The sequence below is a fragment of the Sarcophilus harrisii genome, chromosome 2 (assembly GCF_902635505.1).
Source record: "Sarcophilus harrisii chromosome 2, mSarHar1.11, whole genome shotgun sequence".
NCBI classification, from domain to species: Eukaryota; Metazoa; Chordata; class Mammalia; order Dasyuromorphia; family Dasyuridae; genus Sarcophilus; species Sarcophilus harrisii.
This window is the reverse complement of record NC_045427.1, coordinates 595094688-595122351: the sequence shown is the minus strand read 5'-3', so window position 1 is coordinate 595122351 and position 27664 is coordinate 595094688. Positions and strand designations below refer to the sequence as shown.

Genomic DNA, 27664 nt, shown 5'->3' with positions numbered 1-27664 from the left:
TTATGTTGTGCTCTCCAGTAGGATGCAAGCTTCATGAGGATAGAGGATATTATTATTTCTGTCTTTGTCTTTATATCCCCAGTGCTCAAGAAAGTACCTTGTCCATAGTACATGCTTAATGACATTTTCCTTAATTAAGCAGACTGTGCATAAGAAGCAATGTGGCCTAATGGATAGCGTTGAACTTGGAGAAAGGAAGACCCAAGTTCGAGACCAAACTATGAAACTTGACCTAAGGAAACTTGAGCATGTTTCTTAACTTGTAACTGTCTCAATCACCATTCTAAAATCAAAAGGAGAAGATGCAGCTCTCCATTGGTAGATGGAGATTTCTTATTCAAAAGTGCCTGATGTGAATCAAATTATAGGTTGAGTCCCTTCCCCAATACTTAGGTATAAGGAGAAAAGAGTACCAGTAGTTAACATCATCATGAAAAAGTTACTGAGGTCAAAGGGAAACATACATTAAATAAGATAGAAGCTTTGCCCAAATGGAACTTTTCTAATAAAACTAGAGGTCCCCCTTCTTTCTTCCTCCTATCACACACATGAATGATAGTATATGTCATGGTACCTATGTACCATGTGTGCCCATATAGGTATCTTGTGGGTATTAGTTGAGGGCAGGTGAACTATTCTGCATGTTCTAGAACTGGAAGACCTTGGTTTGGGGCCTGTATCAACTATTTAATAGCTATGTGACCTTGAGTTAGATTAAGAATAATATCAGGAGTGCTCAGGCTCAGAATAGACTAAAGGTGGTAAAGGATGCTAATTGGCAGGGAAAAGATGTTCTTAGCTGGGGGAAAGAAAAGCTAGATTACACAGTGGATAGAGCACTGGCCTGAAATCAGGAAGACTCATTCATGAATTCAAATTCAGCCTCAGATACTTATTATTTGTGTGACCCTGGGAAAGTCACCTAATTCTGTTTTCCTTAATTTCCTCGTCTGTAAGATGAGCTTAGAAGAAAATGGCAAATCACATCTCTGTCTTTGCCAAGAAAACCCCAAATAAGGTCACAGAAAGTTGGACATAATTAAAATGATGAAGCAATAAGATATTGGGGAAAAGAGGAAGATCAAAGAAAGGATGGAAAACAATGATGCTCCAAATGGATGGGAAGATGATATGATTTTAAAAAGGAAGAAGTACTCAATTCTTGTTTTGCTTCTGTTTTCTCTACTAAGGCAAAGGAAAAACAAACCAAAAATGACTACTTTTGAGAATTGATAAAGTTAGGAATTGTACCTATGTCAGTTAGGTAATGAGAGCATTAGAGTCAGGAAGACTTTCATTCAAATCCAACTTCAGATACTTTCTAGCTATGTGACCTTAATCATATAACTGCTGTGTGCTTCAGTGTAATTAACTGTAAAATGAGAATAATAGAACCTAAATCATACAAGTTTTTTTTTAGGATTAAATAGAATTAGAAAGAATTTGTAAATTCTAGAATGCTATATTAATGTTGAGTATTCTTATTATGATGACATTGACAAAGGGAACTCTTAGGGAAGAAAATTCACTCTACCAATGCAAGTTATCCCTTCTCACAAACACTGCCTAAAGCCCTGAGGGTAAGTGACTTGTCTAGAATCACAGTCAGAAAGTGTCAGATATGGAATTTAATCCAGATTTTCTTGGTGCTAAGATTTGCTCTCTGTGAACTACAACAACCCCAAACTTGAGAGGAAATTTAGGGAGATAAAAGAGAAATAAAACGCCTTGATCGGTTTCAAATCACCTGATCAAGATGAACTTCATTGAAATGATACTGAAAAAAAAACTCGTGGAAATTACCACTGACCCATTTTCAGTAATCTCTGAAAGATCTTAGATAACTGAACAGATTCTGCATCATAGAAAATATGCTTGTTTCTTTGGGGGGGGGCAAGGTGGGGAAAGGGAGAGAAGGGAACATTACCAGAATGGATTATTAAAAGGATGGTTTAACATCCAGAAATTGAGGTGTTGACCCATTATCAAAATAGCTCCCATCAGACTGACCTTACTTTTCTTTTAAAATAACATTATTGTGCTAGGACACCAGGATGATTTGGTAAACATGTCTTCTCTAGATTTCAGCAAACATTTAACAAAGTCTCTCATGCTACTCTACTGAAGAAGAGAGAGATGTGGCTAGATGGTAAAGCTGTTAGATGAATTCAAAACTTGCTGAGTGATTGAACCCCAAAAGCAGCCATTAAGGACTCAATGTGTTTAGAGGAAGACCTCTAGAGGAATGTTCAAGATATCTTCCCTTGGTTCTGGGTTTTTAATTGCTTTAACAGTGAATTAGAAATAGATTGGGACACAGATGGTTTGTTTATTGAGTTTGCAGATGACCCCAAACTGAAGAGAAAAAGATGAAATTTAAAGATCTTGACAGTGTAGAAGGAAGACTAGAGATGTAATAAAACAAAATTTAGGTAATAAAAGTGATAAGTCTTAAAGTTAGGTTCTAGGCACATTGGATAGAGTACTGGGCTGTGGGATGCTGGGCAAATCACTTAACCCTGTTTATGTCAGTTTTAACATCTGTAAAATGAGCTAAAAAAGGGAAATGGTAAACCACTCCAATATCTTTATCAAGAAAACCCCAAATATGATCATGAATAATTGAAAATGACTGAAAACAACTGAACACACACAGTTGGATTGAATAATCAACTTCCCAAATAGGAGGAATGAAAAGAGTGGTTGAACCATACCTGGTGAAAGATACGAATGTCATGATGAACATAAATCTCAATTAGATTCAACAATACATAGTAACTATAATCTAATGTAATACAATCATAATTAAGAAGGGTATTGGGTATATAGAATGAGAGGGAGTAGTCCTGGGCTCTGTCCTACTCAGATTTTTATCAGAATATCAATTCAATTTTAGGAAGAAGATTGAGAAAGAAGAATGGAAAGCAGAATGTCCAGAATGTCTAAGACCTCAATGCTATACCATGAGATGATGGATCAAAGAATGGGATGTGTTTAATCTGGAGAACAAAAGCCTTATTGGAAAGATTATTGCTCTCTTCAAATATTTTCAAGGCTGTCATATGGAAGTGAATTAGCCTCTATGACTCTAGTGGGAAGATGGCAACAATGAACAGAGATTAAGAAACAAAATTACATTCAAGGTAAAGATTTTTTTTTTATTATTGAGAGCCATTGAAAAGTGGAACAGATTGCCTCAGGATAAAGTAGGCTTCCCATGACTGATATGTTTAAACAGAGGCTGAATGTCAACTTGTTGAAAATGTTTTAATATGTATTCTTATACAAATAAGACTTAAAGTGGATGGTTCTGAGTTCCTTCCTGTCTTTGAAATTTTGTGACTCTTATTTCTGTGATGAGGTGATTTTTAAAAACCCCTTCCAAATTCTAAACTCATGATTCTTTCTTCTAAAAACATAAACAATAAGTTGTTAATTTTATTAATGATGTGAATAAAAGCATGAATGGTATAATTATTAAAATTGTTTGCCTACACAAAATTGATATGAAATTGGGAGAGATAGTTGGCATTAGACTTCAAGAAAATCTTGACAACTTAGAATGATTAACTCTAAAATTAAATCTGGGCAATGAAACAAAGTACAGAAGCCAGTAGGAACAATGGACTTCTTTTATCTTACTTGCTTGGATCAGAGAACCAATTTGACTTTCTTTTTACAGTAAAAAGGAGCAAATCATATGTTCCTTTGAATAAATCCCTTGGGACCAGATAGATTGTACAGTGGATAGAATGCCAGGCCTAAATTCAGGAATAAGTACCAGGCTTATCTTCCTGACTTAAAATTTGGCCTCACATACTAGCTGTGTGACTCTGGAAAAGTCACTTACCCCTATTTACTTCAATATTCTCATCTGCAAAATAAATTGGAGAAGAAAATGGCAAACCACTCCAGTATTTCAGCCAAAAAAACCCTAAAACTAAAACTAAATGGAGTCATGAAAACTAAATGAGTCAGGACTGAAAAACAACTCAACAAATGAATCCTTGGATCTTGTATTTTCTTATGAATAGCTTAATAAAGTCAATTAGATAAACTTTTTGGCTGACTGATTACACAATCAATATTCATCAATATTCAGTCATTAAGATCACTTAAAAGGAAGATTCAATTGCACTGAAATCAATTCAGAAACAAAGCCTGTACTAGAGAGATAATATATATCTACATTTATATATATATATATATATATATGTATGTATATATACACATATCCAAATATATAGGCATAAATGCATGTATGTATATATGTATACATACACAATACAGTTAAAACATTCCTTCTGGCCATCTCAGTGGTATGCCATGCCAGTGAATATAAGTCCTTTGACCTCTTAGTCCCTTGAGCAACTCAATATGACTAGAAAAGTATAGAGAATTTGCTAGTTTAAATCATCAGTAATGGAGTTTCCATAGGAATCTATGTCCATGAATCCACAGATCTAAAACAAAGAAGAAAAATAAATGTATTCCTTCCAAGAGCTACATTTCTCAGCAGAATATGAATAACCTTCAAAAGGACTCATCTTATAAAAAGTTGCTCCTTGGGGGAAGGGATCATCTCATTTTTCTCTTTAAATCCCTAGAACTTGGTACACAATATGCTTATTAAATGCCTCTTAAATGATCAAGTTATCTACTATTTGTCACTCCATTTCTCCAACAGAAGCACTACCAGAATGATCTAAATTTCAGTATTCTTTCTACCCTAACTCTATCTAAATACTGACTATGAAAAGTAATTCAATGTAATAGTTCTTAGTCATCTCCCAGAGTTCTTTCTCTGGGCGTAGCTGGTTCAGTTCATTACTGCTTCATTGGAAATGATTTGGTTGATCTCGCTGCTGAGGATGGCCAGGTCCATCAGAATTGGTCATCATATAGTATTGTTGTTGAAGTGTATAATGATCTCTTGGCCCTGCTTGTTTCACTCAACATCTGTTTGTGTAAGTCTCTCCAGGTCTTTCTGAGATCATCCTGTTGATCATTTCTTACAGAACAATATTTCATAATATTCATACACCACAAGTTATTCAGCCATTCTCCAACTGATGGGCATCCACTCAGTTTCCAGTTTCTAGCCACTACAAAGAGGGCTGCCACAAACATTCTTGCACATACATGTCCCTTCCCTTCTTTAGTATCTCTTTGGGATATAAGCCCAGTAGTAACACTGCCGGATCAAAGGGTATGCACAGTTTGATAACTTTTTGAGGATAGTTCTTGGAGTATATTTTCAAGCTGGTTCATTCTGAGCAGGTTTGGGCAGAGATGACAATATTTCAAGGGCTGATGCTATCAGGTACAAAGTCAAGTGTATCTGTCAACATCATTTCTGGATTTTGAGTCCCCCAGATAAGGTAAAGTTGCCCTGACATTCAGCAGATCCATGCTTCCCCACCCATCACCTTGTCTGCTGTCTCATACTTGGGCAGGGCAGAGAACTCACTAACTCTTCCAACAACCCCTTGGACAGTTGGAAGATGTCAAGAGCTAAATGTGCCTGATATACATTCCTCTTAGGAGCTCTTTCTAGCTATGATAATAATAATACAGCTTTAGTATCAGAGAAAAGTAGAAAGGAAATCAGTCAATCAATAATCATTAAGTGCATACTATGTGCCAGGCACTGTGCAAATCATTCATTCATTAATTCCTTTGTAAAATAAATGACTTGGACCAAATGATCTTCAACATCCCTTTCAAATCTAAATCTATAATCCTACAATTCTTTGGTCTTTTTTTTATGAATAGATATCAGGTGCCCCTTAATGTACTGAGTACTATATTAAATGCTAAGGGAGACAAAAACTATGGATAAATGATACTCCTCACCCTTAAACCTTGAGACATACAAACACATAAGTAGGATACTAAGAAGGAAAAAAATAAAACACAATAAATTTGGAGATAGATGACCTGGGTTCAAATCTCACCTCTAACATTATTTTTTATGTGATCTTGAGCAAGTGCCTCTCTGAATTTCAGTTTCTTTAAAATGAGTGGATTGGGCCAGGTAATCTATTAAGTTTCTTTCCAGTTATATCCTATAAAAGCTAATAAGCAAAGCAAAGTAGGTGATGTGTTTAGAGGAGGAAAGCTTTGGTTATAAGATCAGGGCCTTGAAGGATGGCAATAAGCTAGGTCCTCAAGAATGAGTACGATTTTGTAGGGAAGGGTGGGGGGGAAGAGCATTCTTACTATAATATGAGCAAAATAATAAAAGTGTCAAAGGCAAGCTTATCCTTAGAAGGACAGGTCATATAATTGGTCTGGAATTTATTAATAAGGACTTGAAATTCATGTGGCAAGGGTGATAGAAAGAATGGAAAAATTAATACAATAATTAATGATGCTTAATGACATTATATATTAGTGGTAAATGAAAGAAGACAAAGTGAATTCTGAATTTCTGAATGTGAATCAGGAGAAAAAGAAGTAGAAATATACTAGTCAGGTAAAACAGCTATTTTAAAAGGAAGATAAAAGGTGGTGATGACTAGGGAGGGGGAAGGAAGGGGGGGCAAAGTAGGGTTTAAGGCATATTCAGTTTGAAGTCCACAAGACATATAGGTAGAAGTACAAAAAATGTTGGTCAAAAAATTGGGATTGAGAATCCTAAAGCTTCAAAAAAACCCACCATGATAAGGGTGGTATTCTACTGTGGGAGTAGATAAAGTTATCAAATGAAATAGAGAGGAGCAGGTCAAGGACAAAACTCAAGGTGGTAGCCTCACTTAACTTGAAAGATAATGATGAGGAAGCAAAAAAAGAAGGAAAGAAGCTATCAGAGAAAGATGGACCCAAGTGAGTAAAGCCACAGAAACAATATCAGCCTTCTTGGTGCTCCTCAAACAGAGCCCTCCATCTTCTCACTCAGTGCCTTCTAACTGGCTGTACAATCATGCTTGGAATGTCCTTCTTTGCCTGTAGTCTGGTCTTCAAGACTGATCTCAAATATCACCTCTTCTGAGAGACATTTCCCAATCTCCTCCTCCTCTTCTTCAATACTAGTGCCTTTCCTTGACATTATTTTCCAATAACATTCAATGAAGTTTGTATATAAATAGTATTTTCATGTTCATTTTCCCTATCTTTCACCAGCATGTGAGCATCTTAAAGATAGAGTAGCCTTTCTAAGTATTTCCAGTGCTAAGCACTGTGACTAGCATAAAGTAAGTTCCTAATAAATGCTTTTTGACTGACTGAGAAGCTAAGGAAGGCAGGAATTCTGAAAAAGGGGGAGCTGGTCAGTGTTCAACTATGTTCACATTTTCCTTTGGAAATCAAAGAGATAAGGAGTATCTCAGCCTCAAGTTCTATTTCCTTTACGACTCTTCCCTTTCATGGTCCCCTCCCGTACTGGTTTTTTGGACTAGGTAAGATAGATCCTTCTTTGTCTCATTTCTTACCTAACCTTAATCACTCAATACAAGTTGGTTCAGTAAGATTGAGACCTCTTAAAATTTTTAGCTTGGAAAGGCCAAGGTCTCCCACTGCATCCAGGGCCATCTCCAGTTGTCCTGATCTGTATCTGGCCACTGGGCCCAGATGGCTCTTGCAGGCTCTTGCACAGCCTTCACTCACTTAAATTTAATTCACTGGACTTCTGGCCAAGATGGTGGCGAGGAGGTACACAGCTGTGTAAGCTCTGCGTTTTCTCTCAGAATCCATCTTGTTACAACCCTCTGAATTAATGCCTGACTGAAAAAAAACCCACAAACAGTTACCAAGAGAAGACATCCTTGAGATTCGCCAGGAAAGATCTGTTTTTGCTCGAGGGCGGGATGGTTTTAGATCGGGCACAGGCTGAGGGCAGGCAGCGGCAGCAAGAGATTGGCAGGCAGCTCACAGCCGAGCAGACTGGAGGGGGTTGGGGTGTGATCTCAGCCGTCTCTGCAGGGAGAGCTTCACTACAGGATTGGATACTTTGCCCTGGCAGCAAGTCAGTAGCCCAGCAGAGAAGCTAAAAATACCGGGGGTGAAGAATACAACCCCAAACAGCTTGGGTTCCTTGGGACCGGCCACCCCTCCCCAACAGCGTCTCAGCACACTCTCAGAGTCTCAGAGCCCAGGCGCAGCACAGTCCTGCCAGTGCCTCGCTGCTGCCCCCTCAGTCTGTAGAGGAAACTCCATAACACCACCCAGCCCCTCCCCCCAAAAAGCAGATTCCACTTGGGGTTTTTTTCCTTTTTTTCTTTGCTAGTTTGTCTCTGATTCTTCTCTGACAAAATGAGCAAAAAATTGAAAAGGACTTTAATGATTGACAGCTTTTATACAGACAGAGAACAGACTCTAAACCCTGAGGAGACTAAAAACAGATTATCTTCAGGTGAATCCCCACAGGAGGAGATCATCTGTTCCTCAGCACAGATGAATCTCATAGAAGAAATTAAAAAGGCTCTCACAAGAGAGCTAGAAGAAAAATGGGAAAAGGAGAGGGAAGCTTGGCAAGAGAGTCTGGAGAAGTCATCCCACTCATTTAAAGACAGAGTGGATAAAGAAAACAAATCCTTGAAAAATAGGATTAGTGAACTGGAAACAGAAAATAGCTCTCTAAAAAATAAAATTGGCGACAAGCCATTCTCCAATTGAAAAATGGTCAAAGGATATGAACAGACAATTCTCAGATGAAGAAATTGAAACTATTTCTAGTCATGTGAAAAGATGCTCCAAGTCATTATTAATCAGAGAAATGCAAATTAAGACAACTCTAAGATACCACTACACACCTGTCAGACTGGCTAAGATGACAGGAAAAAATAATGATGAGTGTTGGAGGGGATGTGGGAAAACTGGGACATTGATGCATTGTTGATGGAGTTGTGAACAAATTCAACCATTCTGGAGAGTAGTTTGGAACTATGCTCAAAAAGTTATCAAACACTGCATACCCTTTGATCCGGCAGTATTACTACTGGGCTTATATCCCAAAGAGATCTTAAAGAAGGGAAAGGGACCTGTATGTGCACGAATGTTTGTGGCAGCCTGTTTGTAGTGGCTAGAAACTGGAAACTGAGTGGATGCCCATCAGTTGGAGAATGGCTGAATAAATTGTGGTATATGAATATTATGGAATATTGTTGTTCTGTAAGAAATGACCAACAGGAAGATTTCAGAAAGGCCTGGAGAGACTTACATGAACTGATGCTGAGTGAAACGAGCAGGGCCAAAAGATCATTATATACTTCAACAACAATACTATATGATGACCAATTCTGATGGACCTGGCCATCCTCAGCAATGTGATCAATCAAATCATTTCCAATGGAGCAGTAATGAACTGAACCAGCTACACCCAGTGAAAGAACTCTGGGAAATGACTAAAAACCATTACATTGAATTTCCAATCCCCATATTTTTGCCCACCTGCATTTTTGATTTCCTTCACAAGCTAATTGTACAATATTTCAGAGTCTGATTCTTTTTGTACAGCAAAATAACAGTTTGGTCATGTATACTTATTGTGTATCTAATTTATATTTTAATATATTTAACATTTACTGGTCATCTTGCCATCTGGGGGAGGGGGTGGGGGAAAGAGGGGAAAAATTGGAACCAGAGGTTTGGCAATTGTCAATGCTGTAAAGTTACCCATACATATAACCTGTAAATAAAAGGCTATTAAATAAAAAAAAAGAAAAAGAAAAAAAAATTAAATTGGCGAAATGGAAAAATATTCCATAGAACAAAGCAACTCAACTGGACAATTAGAAAAAGATATTAAAAAAGTGAATGAAGAAAATACTTCACTGAAAATCAGAATCAAGCAAATGGAATTGCATGACTCAAGGAGACAACAAGAATCAGTCAAGCAAGACCAAAAAAAAAAAAAAAAATTGGAGAAAAATGTGAAATACCTTCTTTGGAAAACAACAGACCTGGAAAACAGTCTAGGAGAGACAATCTGAGAATTATTGGACTCCCAGAAAAAATATGACCAAAAAAAGAGCCTGGACCCTATCTTCCAGGAAATTATCAAAGAGAACTGCCCAGAAGTCATAGAAACAGGGCAAAATAGACATTGAAAGAATTCATTGATCACCTACTGAAAGGGATCCTAAAATCAAAACACCAAGAAATATAGTGGCTAAATGCCAGAACCCTCAAACAAAGGAAAAAATACTCCAAGCGGCTAGAAAAACCCAATTTAAATATAGAGGAGCCACAATAAGGATTACCCAGAATCTAGCAGCATCCACATTAAAAGATCGAAGGGCCTGGAATATGATATTCTGAAAGGCTAAGGAACTTGGTATGCAACCAAAAATAACTTACCCAGCCAGAATGAGCATCTTTTTCCAGGGAAGAAGATGGACATCCAACAAAATAAGTGAATTTCATCTATTTCTGATGAAAAAACCAGAACTTAACAAAAAGTTTGATCTACAAATATAGAACTCAAGAGAAACCTAAAAAGGTAAAAAGAAATCTTGAGAACTATATTTCTTCTATAAAGATGTATAAAGAACACATGTATACCTTGTTCTAGAAATTAGAGGTAGAAAGGACATTGTACCAGAAAAAGGGTATAGTGGGGGTACTACATCTCATGAAGAGGCAAAGAAAACCTATTATATCTGAGAGAAAGAATGGAGGGGATGAATATAGTGAGTATCTTACTGCTGTCAGAATTGGCTTTAAGAGAAAAATTTTTGACATATTCAATTTAGGTGAAACTTCCCCACACCCTCATTGAAAAGTGAGAAGGGAAAAGTGAAAAGGGAAGGAATAAGCTACAGAAGGGAATATGGAAACTGTGAAGGAAAGGAGCAAGATAGGGGAGTCTGGCAGGGGGAGGGATACTAAAAAGGGAGGGCTGGGGAAGCAAGTGGTGCTCAAGTTTAATATGGGAAGGGGTAGGGGGGGAAAAGAGGATCTTGTTAACAAGGGTTAACAAGATGGCAAGTAATCAGATTTGGTAATTTTAACCATAAATGGAACGGAAACCCCCATAAAGAGGAAGCAGTTACAGAATGATTAAAAGCCAGAATCCTACAATATGTTGTTTACAGGAAACACACCTGAAGCAGGGAAACATGCAGAGTAAAAGGGTTGGAGCAAAATCTACTATGCTTCAGGTGAAGTCAAAAAGCAGGGGTAGCCATCCGATCTCAGATCACAAAATCAAAATTGATCTAATTAAAGAGATAGGCACTATATCTTCAAAAGGGTAGCATAGATAATGAAGCAATATCAATATTAAACATATATGCACCAAGTGGGTGTAGCATCTAAATTCTTAAAAAGAAAATTAAAGAGTTGCAAGAAGAAATAGACAGCAAAACTATAATAGTGGGAGATCTCAACCTATAACTCAAACCACAAAATAAATAAGAAAGAAGTCAAAGAGGTAAATAGAATACTAGAAAAGTTAGATATGATAGATCTCTAGAGAAAACAAAATGGAAATAGAAAGGAGTACACTTTCTTTTCAGCAGTTCATGTAACCTATACAAAAATAGACCATATATTAGGACATAAAAACCTCAAACTCAAATGCACTAAGGCAGAAATAGTAAATGCATCCTTTTCAGACCACAATGCAATAAAATTACATTCAAACAAAAGCCAGAGGAAAGTAGACCAAAAATAATTGGAAATTAAATAATCTCCATAAAGAATGATTGGGTGAAACAGCAAATCATAGAACATAATTAATAACTTCACCCAAAAAGGACAATAATGAGACATCATACCAAAATGTGTGGATGCAGCCAAAGAGGTAATAAGGGGAAATTTCTATCTCAGAGGCCTACTTGCATAAAAGAGAAAGAGAAGGTCAACGAATTTGCCAACTAAAATGCTAGAAAAGGAACAAATTAAATACCCCAGTCAAACACTAAACTTGAAATTTAAAAATAAAAGGAGAGATCAATAAAATTGAAAGTAAAAATACTGTTGAATTAATTAATAAAACATGTTGGTTCTATGAAAACCGAAAAATAGAGAAACCCTTAGTAAATGATTAAAAAAGGAAAATCAAATGTTAACTTAAAATGAAAAAGGAGAACCCTATAACTAAGGAAATTAGAGCAACAATTAGGAATTACTTTGCCCAACCTTATGCCAATAAATTCGACAACTTAAATGAAATGGAAGAATACCTTCAAAAATATAACTTACCCAGATTAACAGAGGAAGAAGTAAATATCCTAAACAGTCCCATCTTAGAAAAAAAAATTGAACAAGCTATTAACCAACTCCCTAAGAAAAAATCCCCAGGACCAGATGGATTTACATGTGCATTCTACCAAACATTTAAAGAACAATTAACTCCAATGCTATATAAACTATTTGAAAAAATAGGGACTGAAGGAGTCCTACCAAACTCTTTTTACGACACAGACATGGTACTGATACCTAAATCAGGTAGGCTGAAAACAGAGTAAGAAGATTATAGACCAATCTCCCTAATGAATATTGATGCTAAAATCTTAAATAAAATATTAGCAAAAAGATTACAGAAAATCATCCCCAGGATAATACACTATGACCAAGTAGGATTTATACCAGGAATGCAGGGCTGGTTCAATATTAGGAAAACTATTAGTGTAATTGACTATATCAATAACCAAACTAACAAAAACCATATGATCATCTCAATAGATGCAGAAAAAGCATTTGATAAAATCCAACATCCATTCCTAATAAAAACACTTGAGAGCATAGAAATAAATGGACTTTTTCTTAAAATAGTCAGGAGCATATTTTTAAAACTGTCAGTAAGCATAATATGCAATGGGGAAAACTGGAACCTTTCCCAATAAGATCTGGAGTGAAGCAAGGTTGCCCACTATCACCATTATTATTCAATATTATATTAGAAACACTAGCCTCAGCAATAAGAGTTGAGAAAGAGATTAAAGGAATTAGAGTAGGCAATGAGGAAACCAACCTATCACTCTTTGCAGATGATATGATGGTATACTTAGAGAACCCTAGAGATTCTACTAAAAAGCTATTAGAAATAATCCATAACTTTAGCAAAGTTGCAGGATATAAAATAAATCCCCATAAATCCTCAGCATTTTTATACATCACCAACAAAATCCAACAGCAAGAGATACAAAGAGAAATTCCATTCAAAATAACTGTAGACAGCATAAAATATTTGGGAATCTATCTACCAAAGAAGGAAAGTCAGGAATTATATGAGCAAAATTACAAAAAACTTTCCACACAAATAAAGTCAGACTTAAATAATTGGAAAAATATTAAGTGCTCTTGGATAGGCCAAGCGAATATAATAAAGATGACGATACTCCCTAAACTAATCTATTTATTTAGTGCTATACCAATCAGACTTCCAAGAAAATATTTTAATGATCTAGAAAAAATAACAACAAAATCCATATGGAATAATAAAAGGTCGAGAATCTCAAGGGAATTAATGAAAAAAAAATCAAATGCAAGTGGCCTATCTGTGCCTGATCTAAAACTATATTATAAAGCAGCAGTCACTAAAACCATTTGGTATTGGCTAAGAAATAGATTAGTTGATCAGTGGAACAGGTTAGGTTCACAAGACAGAATAGTCAACTATAGCAATCTAGTGTTTGACAAACCCAAAGATCCTAACTTTTGGGATAAGAATTCATTACTTGACAAAAACTGCTGGAATAACTGGAAATTAGTATGGCAGAAATTAGGCATGGACCCACACTTAACACCGTATACCAAGATGAGATCAAAATGGGTCCATGATTTAGGCATAAAGAACGAGATTATAAATAAATTAGAGGAACATGGGATAGTTTATCTCTCAGACCTGTGGAGGAGGAAGAAATTTGTGACCAAAGATGAACTAGAGACCATTAGTGATCACAAAATAGAAAATTTTGATTACATCAAATTAAAAAGCCTTTGTACAAACAAAACTAATGCAAACAAGATTAGAAGGGAAGCAACAAACTGGGAAAACATCTTCACAGTTAAAGGTTCTGATAAAGGCCTCATTTCCAAAATATATAGAGAATTGACTCTAATTTATAAGAAATCAAGCCATTCTCCAATTGATAAATGGTCAAAGGATATGAACAGTCAATTTTCAGATGATGAAATTGAAACTATTACTGTTCATATGAAAGAGTGTTGCAAATCACTATTGATCAGAGAAATGTAAATTAAGACAACTCTGAGATTCCACTACACACCTGTCAAATTGGCTAAGATGACAGGAAAAAATAATTGAATAATTCAATAATGAATGTTGGAGGGGATGTGGGAAAACTGGGACACTGATGCATTGTTGTTGAATTTGTGAACAAATCCAACCATTCTGGAGAGCAATCTGGAATTATGCCCAAAAAATTATCAAACTGTGCAGACCTTTTGACCCAGCAGTGCTACTACTGGGCTTATACCCCAAAGAGATACTGAAGAAGGGAAAGGGACCTGTATGTGCCAAAATGTTTGTGGCAGCCCTGTTTATAGTGGCCAGAAACTTTTGGTTAGGGGAGATGGAGGAAAATGAATGGATGCCCATCAATTGGAGAATGGTTGAGTAAATTGTGGTATATGAATGGTATGGAATATTATTATTCTGTAAGAAATGACCAGCAGGATGAATACAGAGAAGCTTGGAGAGACTTAATGAACTGATGCTAAGTAAAATGAACTGAACCAGGAGATCATTATATACCTCAACAACAATACTGTATGAAGATGTATTCTGATGGAAGTGGATTTCTTTGACAAAAGATCTAACACAGTTTCAATTGATCAATGATGGACAGAAGCAGCTACACCCAAAGAAAGAACACTAGGAAATGAATGTAAACTGTCTAAATTTTTGTTTTTCTTCCCGGGTTATTTTTACCTTCTGAATCCAATTCTCCCTGTGCAACAAGAGAACTGTTCAGTTCTGCACACATATATTGTATGTAGGATATACTGCGATACATTCAACATCTATAGGACTGTTTGCCATCTAGGGGAGGGGGTGGAGGGAGAGAGGGGAAAAATCAGAACAGAAGTGAGTACAAGGGATAATGTTGTAAAAAAATTATCCTGGCATGGGTTCTGTCAATAAAAAGTTATTATAATAAATAAAAAAAGTTTAATTCATTTACATGTCATGGCATCCCTTCCCTGATGGCATGGTGCTTCCTAAATAATTATGGGTTTTAAAATAGAACGGTGTTTTACCAAAAAGACAAAGTGACATCAGCTGCCTGTCTGGGCTTTACAAACCTAACATTCCCAACCCACAAACAGCAGACCTTATTTACTTGCCATTACCTCTCGATTTCCTCTTGTTAAGCAGAGACTGGCAAAGAATAATCAAAGTGAAGAGGAGGACACTGAGGATGCCAATGCAGCACACGAGTACAGCGTACATGTAGAGATCTGAAAAGACAGCACAAAGGGGTCATGAGGAGGTCTCAGAAGACCAAGTAATACCATATCCCAGTGAGGGAAACCTCAGCTTCAAAGGTTCCTAATGAAACATCAAAAAGAGTGTCTATGTCATTCTATGTATATATACATGAACATGTATTTTATTTACATATTTGTACACAAATATCTTAGCTTTAACTTTACACAGAGTGCACATATACATATGCAACATGTATGTATATATATTTACTACATATGTATATATTGTGTCCATAAATATACAGATATTATATATTTGAAACTTAAAGACTACCAAAAAATTTTTAGGATATCAATGTGTATCTGTTTATGTTTATGTATATATGTGTGTATCTTAAATACCTAGGGTTATTTTAAATACATGACATATCTCTTTGTGTGTATATATATATATATATATATATATATATATATATATTTATACACACACATATATAGATATACTACATACATATATACAATATATATATATATATACATTCCTGATAATTATATAGCTATATATAATTAAAATAAGGTTATATTATTTGTAGATGAAATACTGTTGTTTAGTCAATTAGTTATCCTATCTTTGGGGCCTCATTTGGGGTTTTCTTGGTAGAGATATAGGAATGGTTTGCCACCTTTTTCTCAGTTTTTTAATGAGGAAACAGGGTTATGTGCTTTGCCCAGGTTTACACAGTTAGTAAATGTCTGAAGCCACATTTGAACTCATGTCTTCCTGATTCCAGGTCTGTAGTTCTTCTAACTCCTAGCATTACAAGGTATTATCCCCACTCCAAAGACTAAGAAACTGAGGCTTAGAGAGACAAAGAAGTATGCTCTTGGGGAATCATTCTATAAGTTCCAGAGGCAGTTTGGTTTCTCTTGCTTTCAATTCCAGTATAATACCCCCAATACCTCAACACCAAATAAACTATTTACTAAAAATAGAAACCTTCAAACACATAACCCTGAACTATTTGTGTAGACCCTTTCTCCCTCCCTCTCTTTTCCTCTTTCTCTTTCCCTCTCTCTCTTTCTCTCTGTCTCCCTTTTATTCTCTCTGTCTCTGTTTCTCTCTCTCTCTCTGTCCTCTGTCTCTGTCTCTGTTTGCCTCTCTGTCCTGTTTTTGACAGAACTGATCAAAAAGTTAAAACTGAGATGTGATAGCACAGGAATGTTTTGGGACCTCATTGCAACCCAAAGCTGAGAAATAGTTGAGATCTGTAACCTAGCAGGGCAGTGCCACAAAATACAACTTGGGAGTATCATAAGAATGGGGTAATGATGAAAGACAGAGAGAAGAGCTGGAGCCTCTAAGCACAGTCCTAATGAGCAAAATATAACTAGGAAAGGGTTAGGAAAGGGTCTAGAAGCACATGGGAGCCTCTTACCTGATGAAGTCATTCAGGGCAATATGCAAATGATGGGCATAACATCTTGATGAAATAAACTTCCAAAAAATTCCTCTTAGTGACTGTCTGCTGGTAAGTTAGGGATATATTGTGGATACCAAAGGAGCATGGGGGCTCTGAGTTTTGGTCTAGCTTTTGCTTGGAGGGAGAGAGAACCTAATCTGGGTAAAGCAAAAAAGGATAAAGGCTACTTCTAAAGCCGAAGTATTTTTAGCATTTTAGGATCATAAATCTAGATTCACAAAAGACCTTGGGGAACATCTGCTACCACTTCCTCATTTTATATATATGAGGAAACTGAAAACTGGAGAGCTGCCTCAAACTAGGGGTCTGTCCAAAGGCACACAAAGTCACAAAGGCAAGAATATATCCACATCTTCTTGTACTCTTGCCTTCCATTATATTACTTAAGATAAAAGGATCACAGGAGCTAGATATGGGAAAGACATCAGAGGTCACGTAGTCCAAAACTCTCATTTGACCAGTGAGGAAAATAAACTTATTAACTTTTCCGTTTCTGTGATTCTGTTTACATAGGAATCCTCATATTACCAGTGGAGGTGTTTGCTCCCTTTTCAAGGCAAAGGTGAAGGAGCTAAACCCTAGCTTTGCTGGCCTAGGTAAGTAATGGCAGTCCTTCCTTTGTTCTAAAAAATATGATTTGATAAAGTTAAAAGCAAACCTTTACAAAGCTGGTTCAATTCGTCCAAGTAACTGGGACTTCCTGACTAAGGAAGGCCAAATAGACAATTTGATGTCATTGTCCCCCATTTCAACTAGTTGTTTTGGAACCATGTAGACAAAGCCAATGTGTATAGATTGTAAGGGGAAATTCAGGACCCTAGGGACAGGAAGGAACTGGTAACAGTGAACACAAGAGAAAACTGATTCAGCCACCATATTATAAAGCAGTATGCTGGTAGAGGAAGGCAAAGGGGGGGGGGTAGGGAATCTTTACCCCGTTGCCCAGAACTACCATTGTTGGACAACAGAATTATTCTCCCCTCTTGCTGCCAACCAACTCCCCTAAAGCAGTTCATCTCTGTTGGAGCAGAATATAGCTAAGCTACTGTCACTATGCCCAGACTATAGAAGATGGGCCCATTAATCAGAGAACATTCATAGAAAGTGCTCTGGGGTTCAGCCATAAGTTTTGGCTCTGTAGCTGGGGCAAATTTTTTTTTCAGGGACAAAGTCAGAAATCAAACAATTGCCCTACCCACCACCACCCTAGCAATGGATTCGGTATGGGATAGGGGAAAAAACACTGGGTTTGAAGTCTGAAGACCTGAATTCAGCAATTCTTAGAGCTTAGACCTTACAACAAAAGCATTTAATTTTTATGAACCTCAATTTCTAATCTTCAAGATGGGACTACAACATTTATCGTGCCTTCATGATGCCATTATGAATATCAGATAAGCTAATTCATGTGAAACGCCCTAAAAACCTGTGAAGGGTTATACCAATATAAATTGCTACTATAAATAGCATTAGAATAGCAATATTCTAATATTATTATTATCCACCCTTTAGTCTTAACATTTGTTTTCTTGTATGACACCTATGGGATTTAGTAAGATACCTGAATTTCCAAACCAACAAGGCCACAGAGTTGTCTCAGCTTGTCTTTCACTAGCCAGACAGCCAGTTTAAATGGAAATTTGTAGTTAACTCATTTTGGAATTAACTTTAAAGAATATTACATTTGCTATCATACCAATAATTCTTTCTCTTTCTCTATCCTTACCCCCACACCCTTAATGCTCAGTACCTTGTTATTTATTCATTGACTCCACTTACTACCTTGTCCTTTGTCATTAATTTTCAAAGGACACACATGTAATTTTAAAACACAATTGCAAACAGCCATGCAGAAAATATCCACCCATCACCTCCTCACTGGCCTCCCTGAAGCAGATGTTGAGCCTAGAAATTTTGTATCTGGATTCATGCATGAATGGCAGGAGGGCAAGGTGACAGGACCCCAGCCCCATTTCATCCCAACAGAGATGAAGTGCTTTAGGGAAATTAGTGGCAGTAGGAAGGGGGGGAAATCTCTGCTGCCCAGCAACACTTGTTCTAGAATAAGGGGCAAATATTTCTTCCCTCAGGATTGCTTTATAACATGGTGACCCAAACATTCTTTAAACCAAAGGGCAGTAGCCCAGTTTCTAACCACTTGCATAAGCCAATTTGGAAAGATTGAGAGAGAGGGTTTTTGCTGTCACTCAGGAATGAGAATTCCAACAATGTGGCCTTCATATAGAAAATGCCAATAGCTTACATTTCAAATTTGAAAATGGATAACATGGATGCTTGGATGAGCTCCATGTATATCAATGAATAGATCCATGTCTCTCAGATTTCTTATCTAGCTTGTAATATCACCTCTGTCAGGGTAAAATATTTGAGAAGTATCCCAAAGGATTCTGACATTTCACCAACAAAAAAGTCTAACAAAGCTCTCTCTGTACTAGAAGCTCACATCCGGGCAAGTTAAACCCCAGAAAAAGAGAAAGAGAGATATCCATCAACAGCCTTCAGTCTTCCCATACAAGGACAAAAGGGCAAAGGGGCCCTACATCAGTACAGTTAATACTGCAACAATTTTCCTAAGAGTTTTAAAGTAATAGAAATTAGTTGCTACTGTACAAGTTTTAATTGGAGTGATAGATAGATATATGAAACAGAGATTGTGATGATCTCAGTACAGTGCCTTGCACATAGCAGACATCTAATAAATGCTTTGTTGATGAGTGAAGAATGAGTACAAAAGGAATAAGGGCATAGGAAATATACAAAAGTTGATTTTGTCCAAATTAGGGGATTTTGAAATCATGGAGACAGAGAAGTTTCAAGTGATGGGAATGATGGAAGGTGTGATAAATATCATATAAATGTAAAGATCATAATTATTTAGGAGACTGAAAAGCAAGGAAATTTTGGAGCACATGCTAGCAATTAGTGATCCAATAAGGGATTACTGAAGAAATTGGTTGAACAATTAGTAGAATGAATTAGTAGAACGATTACTAGAATGTTACTTTCTTTAGCTCTTAGGAATAGTGCTTTCTATGTTTTGTATGACTTCCGATATGTACAGTTGATATTTGATTGCCTTCTCAATGGTTGAAAGAGGGGCAAAAGGGAAAAAGAGAATTTGAAACAACTATTTAAAAAATGAAGGCTAAAAGCAAACAAACAATGGGGGGGAAAAGGAATACTGTTTTGACAGCTGTATGGAGAATGGTTTGAAATGGGAAGTAATGAGGCAGGGATACTGATCAGGAGATCATGACATTGTTGGAGTTGTCCAGATGAAAAGGTATGAGGGGCTACATTAGGATTCATCAGTGTGAATGGAAAAATGGAACAAGGAAACAAAAGATGTTGTGGAAGTAGATTTGGAAAGATTTAGCAATCAAATGCAGGGAGGAGAAAGACAGAGATGACTCCAAGGTTGTGCACCTTGATGACTGGAATAATTGTGGCATCCTCAACAAAAACAGGGAAGGTTAAGTATGGGGCAAAGGATAAATTCTCTTCTGTATATGTTGGGTTTGAGATGCCAGTGCAACATCCAATCAATAAGTAGTTAATGAGGTGAGACTAGAGCTCAGAAGTATATGAATGATAAATTATTTTTAGGCATGTCCAACTTTTTGTGATCTTATATGGAGTTTTCCTTGAGAAATATATTGAAATGGGGTTTACCATTTCCTTCTCCAGCTCATTTTACAGATAAGTAAACTGAAGCAAATGTGATTAAATGACTTGCCCAAGATCACACAGCTAGAGAAAATCTGAGGCAAGATCTGAACTCAGATCCTTCTTGCTTTAAAGTCAGGCCTCTCTTCATTGTGCAACCTAAAAGCCCAGTATTATATAAATGCTATCTCAAAACCACATCATTATTATTGTCATCTCTAAGTTTGAAACACACTATTTCACATCATCTGAGTATTGCCATTTAACTTATACATGAGACAAAGGGGAAAATAAATATGGTTGCCATAGTAAAAATGAAAACTTAGATTTGTGACTCCCTATCTTATACATGGTCAATGGCATTTGATTGTGAGGGAAATATATACTTTACCTTCAAAAAATGCCCAGGTCTCTTTCTTTTTCTCAAAAGTGGAATCATCTGATGCTTTGGGAGAAATAACTGAAAAGGAAAAAAAGATATATATATATAACATATATAGAAATATGTTACATACATACATATATACAATATATTTATACACACATATACACATACATCATATACATATATATACACATATAGAACATATATATAGTATAACCAAATGATTTTTGTGAAAAAATAAAATTCACCTTATATGTTGATAAATCTCATATTACATAATAATTTTATGCTCTGCAGTTATAATGTACACTGTTAATGCTTACTAATTATAGCACAAATGACAATTTTATTTCATTAGACTGTAACATCCCATTTATCCAGCATCTATTGGGGGTCAATAAACCAATTGTCTAAATGACTGAAATCTGTCTCCAAGCACAATGATTGTGGTTACATTTGCCTTTTCTGGGAGGTGTGGAAAGGACTCATGATTTCATTGGCATAGGGGGAGGGTCATAGTGGTCAGAGAAATCCCTTCCACTAAGGTGGATTGGCAGTTCATGTATAACTTATGTAAGACAAGTTGTCCAATGCAATGAATGATTAAATAATGCCCATAACTACATACCAGGCATGTATATAAAGCAGGTCTTAAATACTCAGGCATTCTTAACTCTCTTGTTTATTTTAACCATTATAAACTGGCATCTCCCAAATACATATGTGTGTGTATAGTATATGTGTGTATAGTATAATAAACATACCTGTTTTCTTAATGAATTCTGAGACACAATTCAACTCTTTTTTTTTTTTAACAACCTAGGGTCAACATAATAAAAAATCTATTATCTCTGCTATGTAGTATCTGACACCCTTAACTTTTATCCTGTCAGCTTCTACTTTTCTTAATGTTATTGACCATGGCTCTTACATCGTCCCCCACTTGATAATTCAAACAATATTTACTAAGTACCAATGAAAATCAAGGTGCTGTGATAAGTATTGGTATGCAGAGACAGTCCCCAACTTCAAACAACTTATATTTAGTGCTCCCAATGGCTTAGAAGCTAAGATACCAGATTTCTGAGCCTGTTAAAATTTTTGTCAGTTGTATAAACTGATGCAGGAAAACATTGTCCACAAAATCAACAACATTGTGTGATGATCAACTATGAATGACTCAGCTCTGTCTAGCTACACAATGATCCAAGACAAATACAAATATATAAATATAAAAATACAAATGCTATCTCATCACATCAATATTATCATCATCTCTAACTTTGAAACACACTATTTCAACATCTTGAAAGAGTATATGTAGTTTTAGGTAGAAGACTAAATTTTAAAACAATATTCTAAGTTTTAACAGGAAATGTGAAAATCCCACTATTTTTCAGTCCCTCAAACCAAAACTATACTATTAAATCCTATTCTCCAAACAATTAGCTACTTATTGTGAATAGATGAGAGAACTCATATTTATAATAGTTACATAGTATGTACCTTCTATGTACCAAGCACTTATTACAAATATTGTCTTAATTTGAGCCCTACGAGAACCCAAGGAAGATAGGTGTTAATATTATTCCCGTTTTTCAGATAAGGAAACTGAGGCAGACAGAGATTGAGTAGGATCACAGTTAGTATTTGAAGCTGTATTGAATTCAGGACTTCCTGAAGAATTATTGAGTTGAAAAATGATGAAGCTTGTTCTGCTTGGTCCCCGAGGAGTGGATGAAAATTACAAAGAGGGAAAATTTCAGCCTAACCAAAAAAGAAGAATGAGATCTACCCAAAAATGGAAGAGGTAGAATCAGAGAGCAATGATTTCCTGGCCACTGGGGTCTTCAAGCAGAAGTGGGAAAACCGCTGGTCACTTGAGGAAGGCAGTGAGAAACATGCAAGTTCTGTAGGCAGTAGCCCTGACCTTGAATCCTAGTTCGGCCATTTATTATCTACATGACCTTGGGCAAGACACTTTGACTCTGAAACTCAGTTTTTTCTCTGTAATATGGGGAGTGGAATTAAACAATCTCCAAGAACATTAAGTTTACAATCCTTCTGATTTTCCAATTGTTCTAAGTAGATTAAATTAAATAACAACTTGGAGATTCCTAACAGTCTCAGTGGTCTTCACTAACGTGCCTTTTGAAAGTTCTCACACAATGTTGTCACATTGTGCACTTTCAGCCAGATTAATCTTATGGCAAAGTGAATCATTGTGATTTTCCACTCCCCCAATTTTAATTCTTTCTATCTCTGAGTACATAGGAAGAAGCTATCCCAAGGTTAGATCAATCCGTCCCTTTCATCTTGAGCACCAGGGAACAATAATTTTTCTCCCCTGTGATGTTTGACTTATGCAGAGGCCTTGTTGAGCATAAAGAAGAAATAATTACAGGAGGTCATATTATGAAGTCATCTGCCTTATGAGTTCTGAGCCTTTAGGAGATCACTCGTGACCCTCTCTTGCTTTCTGGCTACGTAAGAGAACAGCGGATCCGGTCCTCTGGGAAGGAGCTCTCGGAGGACATGTGCTCTTCAGCCTGAAAGCTATGACGATATTTGTGCAGGATAAGGCAGAAACAAGGAGAAGCTAATGAAAAGCACGGACACAGGGAGAGAGCACACTTCAGCTGTCCAATCATCAGAACTGACATGGAGAGAGGGATTTTCAGTTTGCATTGCCTCGGCTGATCCTTACAACTCAAGGCAGAACAGAGAACCTGCATTTAGTGTCCTAGGACCGAGGCTGAAATGCGGGATTTCCCATTTCTTCCCTGTGTGACCTTGAGCAATTAACATGTTTTTTTTCTGGGTCTCAGTTTTCTCACCTGTAAAATGAGGGAGCTGCACTAAATAATCTTCAGGACCCACTGTCTTATCTCTAAGACTGAAAGACTAGTAATAACAATCCTAAGTGGCTTTCAGGTAGAACACTAAGGTCTGCAAAGTACCTTCTATCTGTTATTAGAGGCAGTTAGGTGGCAAATCAGAGCAATGGGCTAGGAGGTGGAAAGAGTTCAATCAGCATTATAAGATACTTACTAGTTCTGTGACTCTTAAGTCCTTTAACTTCTGTCTGCCTCAGAACCCTTAACTATAATGTGGGGATCATAAATATTACCTATCCGCTAGGACTGTTGTGAGAATCAAATAGGAAAATATTTGTAAAGCATTCAGTTTTACAAATTGTGCCAAAGGGCAGCTAGGTGATACAGTGGATAGAGTGTCAGATGTGGAGTCAGAAATACTCGTCTTTCTGAGTTCAAATCCAGCCACAGACACCTACCAACTGTGTGATCTTGGGCAAGTCACTTAACCCTGTTTGCCACAGTTTCCTTATCTGTAAAATGGGATGGATAAGGAAATGACTTAAAATGACAGCAGCAAACAAAAGTAAAAAAGAGGAGGATCATAAAGAATTGGATATAACTGAAAAACAAGGAAACAGCAATACAGCAAAGTGCCTGACACACAGAATGTGCATAATAAATACTTTTTTTCTTCCTTCCTTCCTTTCTTATTTGGTACTCACAACAATCCTGGGAGTTGGGTGTTACTGTTATCCCCATTTTGTAGATTGGAATTGGGTACATGTTTTAAATCCCAAAGGCAGAGCCTCTTGGATAAGAAGGGACAGCTACCATTTGAGGTAGACAAGGAAGGAATGAACCCTCTCCAAAGCAAAGCTTCCCCAACATCTCTCTAAATGTACCTTGTGCAGACAATATAGCAATCTGTGAGACAATGGAAATAGAACTTTAAAAGCTCAAGGACCTTGGAAGGGACTGAAGTCAAGGGAAGTGGATGAAATGTTTTGATGGAATGCTTTGTCAGACCAAAGGAAAAGTTGCTGAACTTTCAAACCACACAGTAAGCCCTGATAACATTTTCTTACAGTAAAATGCATGGTCCCTAGACTAAGAGGAACTGCAGCCCTAATGGACTCAAATGAGTCAGGAATTAGAGGCCATGCAGCCTTGGAAACATGATCCAGTGCCTGTCGGGTTTCAATTTGCTCTGCTCTACCTTGTAGTACAGTAGCGCTCACTGAAACCTGAGTCATAGAGAAGGGAATGAAAACATTTCATCTTCAGCTTGCCAGTGCCATCGGACCCATATAATGACCCTGTGACTCCCTCAGAAACCCATTTGTTTTTCATAAACAAATTTTCATTCATTTTAAATAATTCCCCTTTGTTTCCAACCACTGTGTCTCCCAGCTGCCTTAGATATCTATAACCCAAATGGTACCTTATCTATAAAATGGGAATAATAGCACCTACCTTCCAGGGATGAGATAATTATAAAGTGGTTTTCATAGTGCTTGGCAGACAGTAAGCACTTTATAAATGTATATAAATATATGTTTATAAATAAGCACTACCATGAATAGATAAAATCATAACAATAAAAAAGGTTTTGTCAACTTTAAATCACTAAATAAATATTCTCCATTGTTATTTTTATCTTTTAGGGCTTCTGACCCCTTTTTTTTGAGAGAAGGGAGACTTTTCAATTATTTCCCAGAGTGATGCTACCCAGGATAAATATCATGGTTTGAGCCATGTGGCAATGGGGCAAACAACAAAGGAACAACATCCACTGCTATGACATCAACCAGAATTTGAGGGACCATAAAAAAAGAGATCTTGTGGTCCCACTGCTTAGCCAGCCACTCTAGTAAAACTTGGTTGTAATTGCTCTGAATAATGAAACACTGATAAAGAATACAGAATAGGAGACAAACCAGGTGACAAAGTGGTTTTTGTCATTCTTCTTTCCATAGGAAAAATGCTAAGAAAATGGACACTTTTTTGGCAGTCTCCGTGAAAGGTAAGAAAAATGGACAGTTTCCTGCCCAGAACATCCTACAGAGTTCCATGGGAAAGGAATCTATTTCCCCATTTTACAGGATTATTACAGACAATACCCAGTAGTGTTTATTCCAAGAAAAAACAACTGCAAAGTTGTGGGAACTTCAATTCAGTGAGCTTCAATATCTTGTTAAAAAAAAAATGATGGTTACATAAAGGACAAGATTATAATGCAGAAAAATCAGGGGTCAGTCATGGTAGAAAGGAAAGTAATCAGTACAATATGTAATTTCAGAGGGACAGGGAAGTCCCCCTTATTTCCCAAAATCAGTTTCTCACCTGCTCACCAATACCAAAAAAAGTTCTTTCATAAAGAACAAACACTTGATGCCTCAGTTAGAAATAAGGCTTAAATTGCAAATGCCTTTGAAGGGGGGATGGGGTGACAAACTCACATGAAGTTGTCATTGAGTCTGTCTGAGAACACGTTTTACAAAAAGAAGAGTATGAGGGAATCTAAAGGAGTATGGTGGAAGATCTCTCTCTCACACACACAGTTTCACATATCTGAAACTGCATATATTATGCATGCACACATACAGAAAGGCATAAATATATAGAAGGAGGACACGAAGTTTTTATTCTCTTCTAATTCAGAATCTACATTCCAGAGCAATTTTCTTTCCTAATACTTAGATATAGATATAGATATGCTATAACCCAAATGGTACCTCATTAATTGCTTGATAATCAGGTATTTAAGGAGTTAATTACCCTCACTGAAACAACTTTGTTGCTCGTTAGGAAAATTCATGAGGCTGAGGAAGGAATGAGGAGAGAAGTGGTGTGGAGAGGCGAGGAAAGGAGTGGCAAGGAAAGGAGAAAAAAGAGAAAAGAGGAAAGGAGGAGAGTAGCAAGGAGAAAACAGAGGAGGAGAGAAAAAGAGATGAGAGAGAAGAGAAGAAAAAAGAGTGAAAAGACAAGAAAAAAGACAAATATAACAGAATAGATAAGATGGATAGATTAGATATATAAATAAAAAAGATAGGTCAGATAGATTAGATAAATAGATAAGATTAGATAGGTATCTTAGATAAATAGATAGATTAAAAATATAAATAAGATAGACAGTTTAGAAAGTTTAGATAGATACATTAGGTAGGTAGGTAGATAGATAAATAGATTGAGAGAGAGAATATAAGTAGAGAAAGAAGAGAGGAGTGGTGAGGACATGAGAAAAAGAGGAGAAAAGAAAAAAGTGGCAAGGTGAAGAGAGGGAGAAAAGAAATATATGTAGAGAAAGAAGGAGTGGTGAGGATATGAGAAAAAAGGAGAAAAGTTAGGAAAAGAGTGGCAAGGTGGAGAGGAAAGAGAAAAGAGAGAATAAAGAGAGGAGAGAAAAGAGATCAGAAAGACAAGAGGAGAAAAGAAGAGTGGCGAAAACAGGAGAAAGTGGGGGAAAGAGTAGCGGTAAGGATAGCATAAAAGAGGAAAGAGGAATGGCAAGGAGAAGAGAGAGATAAGACAAAGAGGAGAGAAAAAAAGGACAGAAAAGATCGAGAAAAGAAAAAAGAGAGAAAGATAAAGAGCAAGAGAAGAGAAAGAGAAGAAAATGGAGAAAAAAGAAAGATAGAAAAGAAAAAAGAAAAAATATAACTGTTGCGGCTTGAGAAGTGAAGTTGAGGAGTGGTGAGGAGAGGAGAAAGTGGTGTGGCTCAAAAAATGAGGCTGAGGAGTGGCAATGAGAGGAGAAAAAAACAAAAAAGAGGAAAGGAGAAGTGGCAAGGTGAAGAGAGTGAAGAGAAAGAGAAAAATAGAGGCGAGTAAAGAAAGAGAAAAGAGCAGAAAAAGAGGAGAGAAAAGAGAGAAAGAAGAAAAAGATAAGTGGAGAGAAGAGTGGCGAAAAGAGAAAGTGGAGAGGAAAGGAGATTAGTGGTGAGGGTAGT

The 27664-nt window shown here is 36.6% G+C and overlaps 1 protein-coding gene and 1 long non-coding RNA gene across 2 annotated transcripts in view; one reads left to right on the top strand and one right to left on the bottom strand.

Moving 5' to 3' along the window:
• Window positions 1-27664, bottom strand: part of VSTM4 (V-set and transmembrane domain containing 4) — a 133927-nt gene that overhangs the window by 49263 nt on the left and 57000 nt on the right. Inside the window, exons 3-4 of the mRNA XM_031956281.1 lie at window positions 20902-20970; window positions 15265-15372 (exon numbers count right to left, since the gene is read on the bottom strand). Coding sequence (XP_031812141.1) covers window positions 15265-15372; window positions 20902-20970 — 177 coding nt within the window. The remainder of the gene's footprint in view (window positions 1-15264; window positions 15373-20901; window positions 20971-27664) is intronic.
• LOC116421927 lies at window positions 1444-25684 on the top strand. The gene is made up of 4 exons (XR_004232521.1): window positions 1444-1580; window positions 2897-3143; window positions 17337-17419; window positions 25379-25684. It is a non-coding gene; the product is annotated as an uncharacterized LOC116421927 (long non-coding RNA).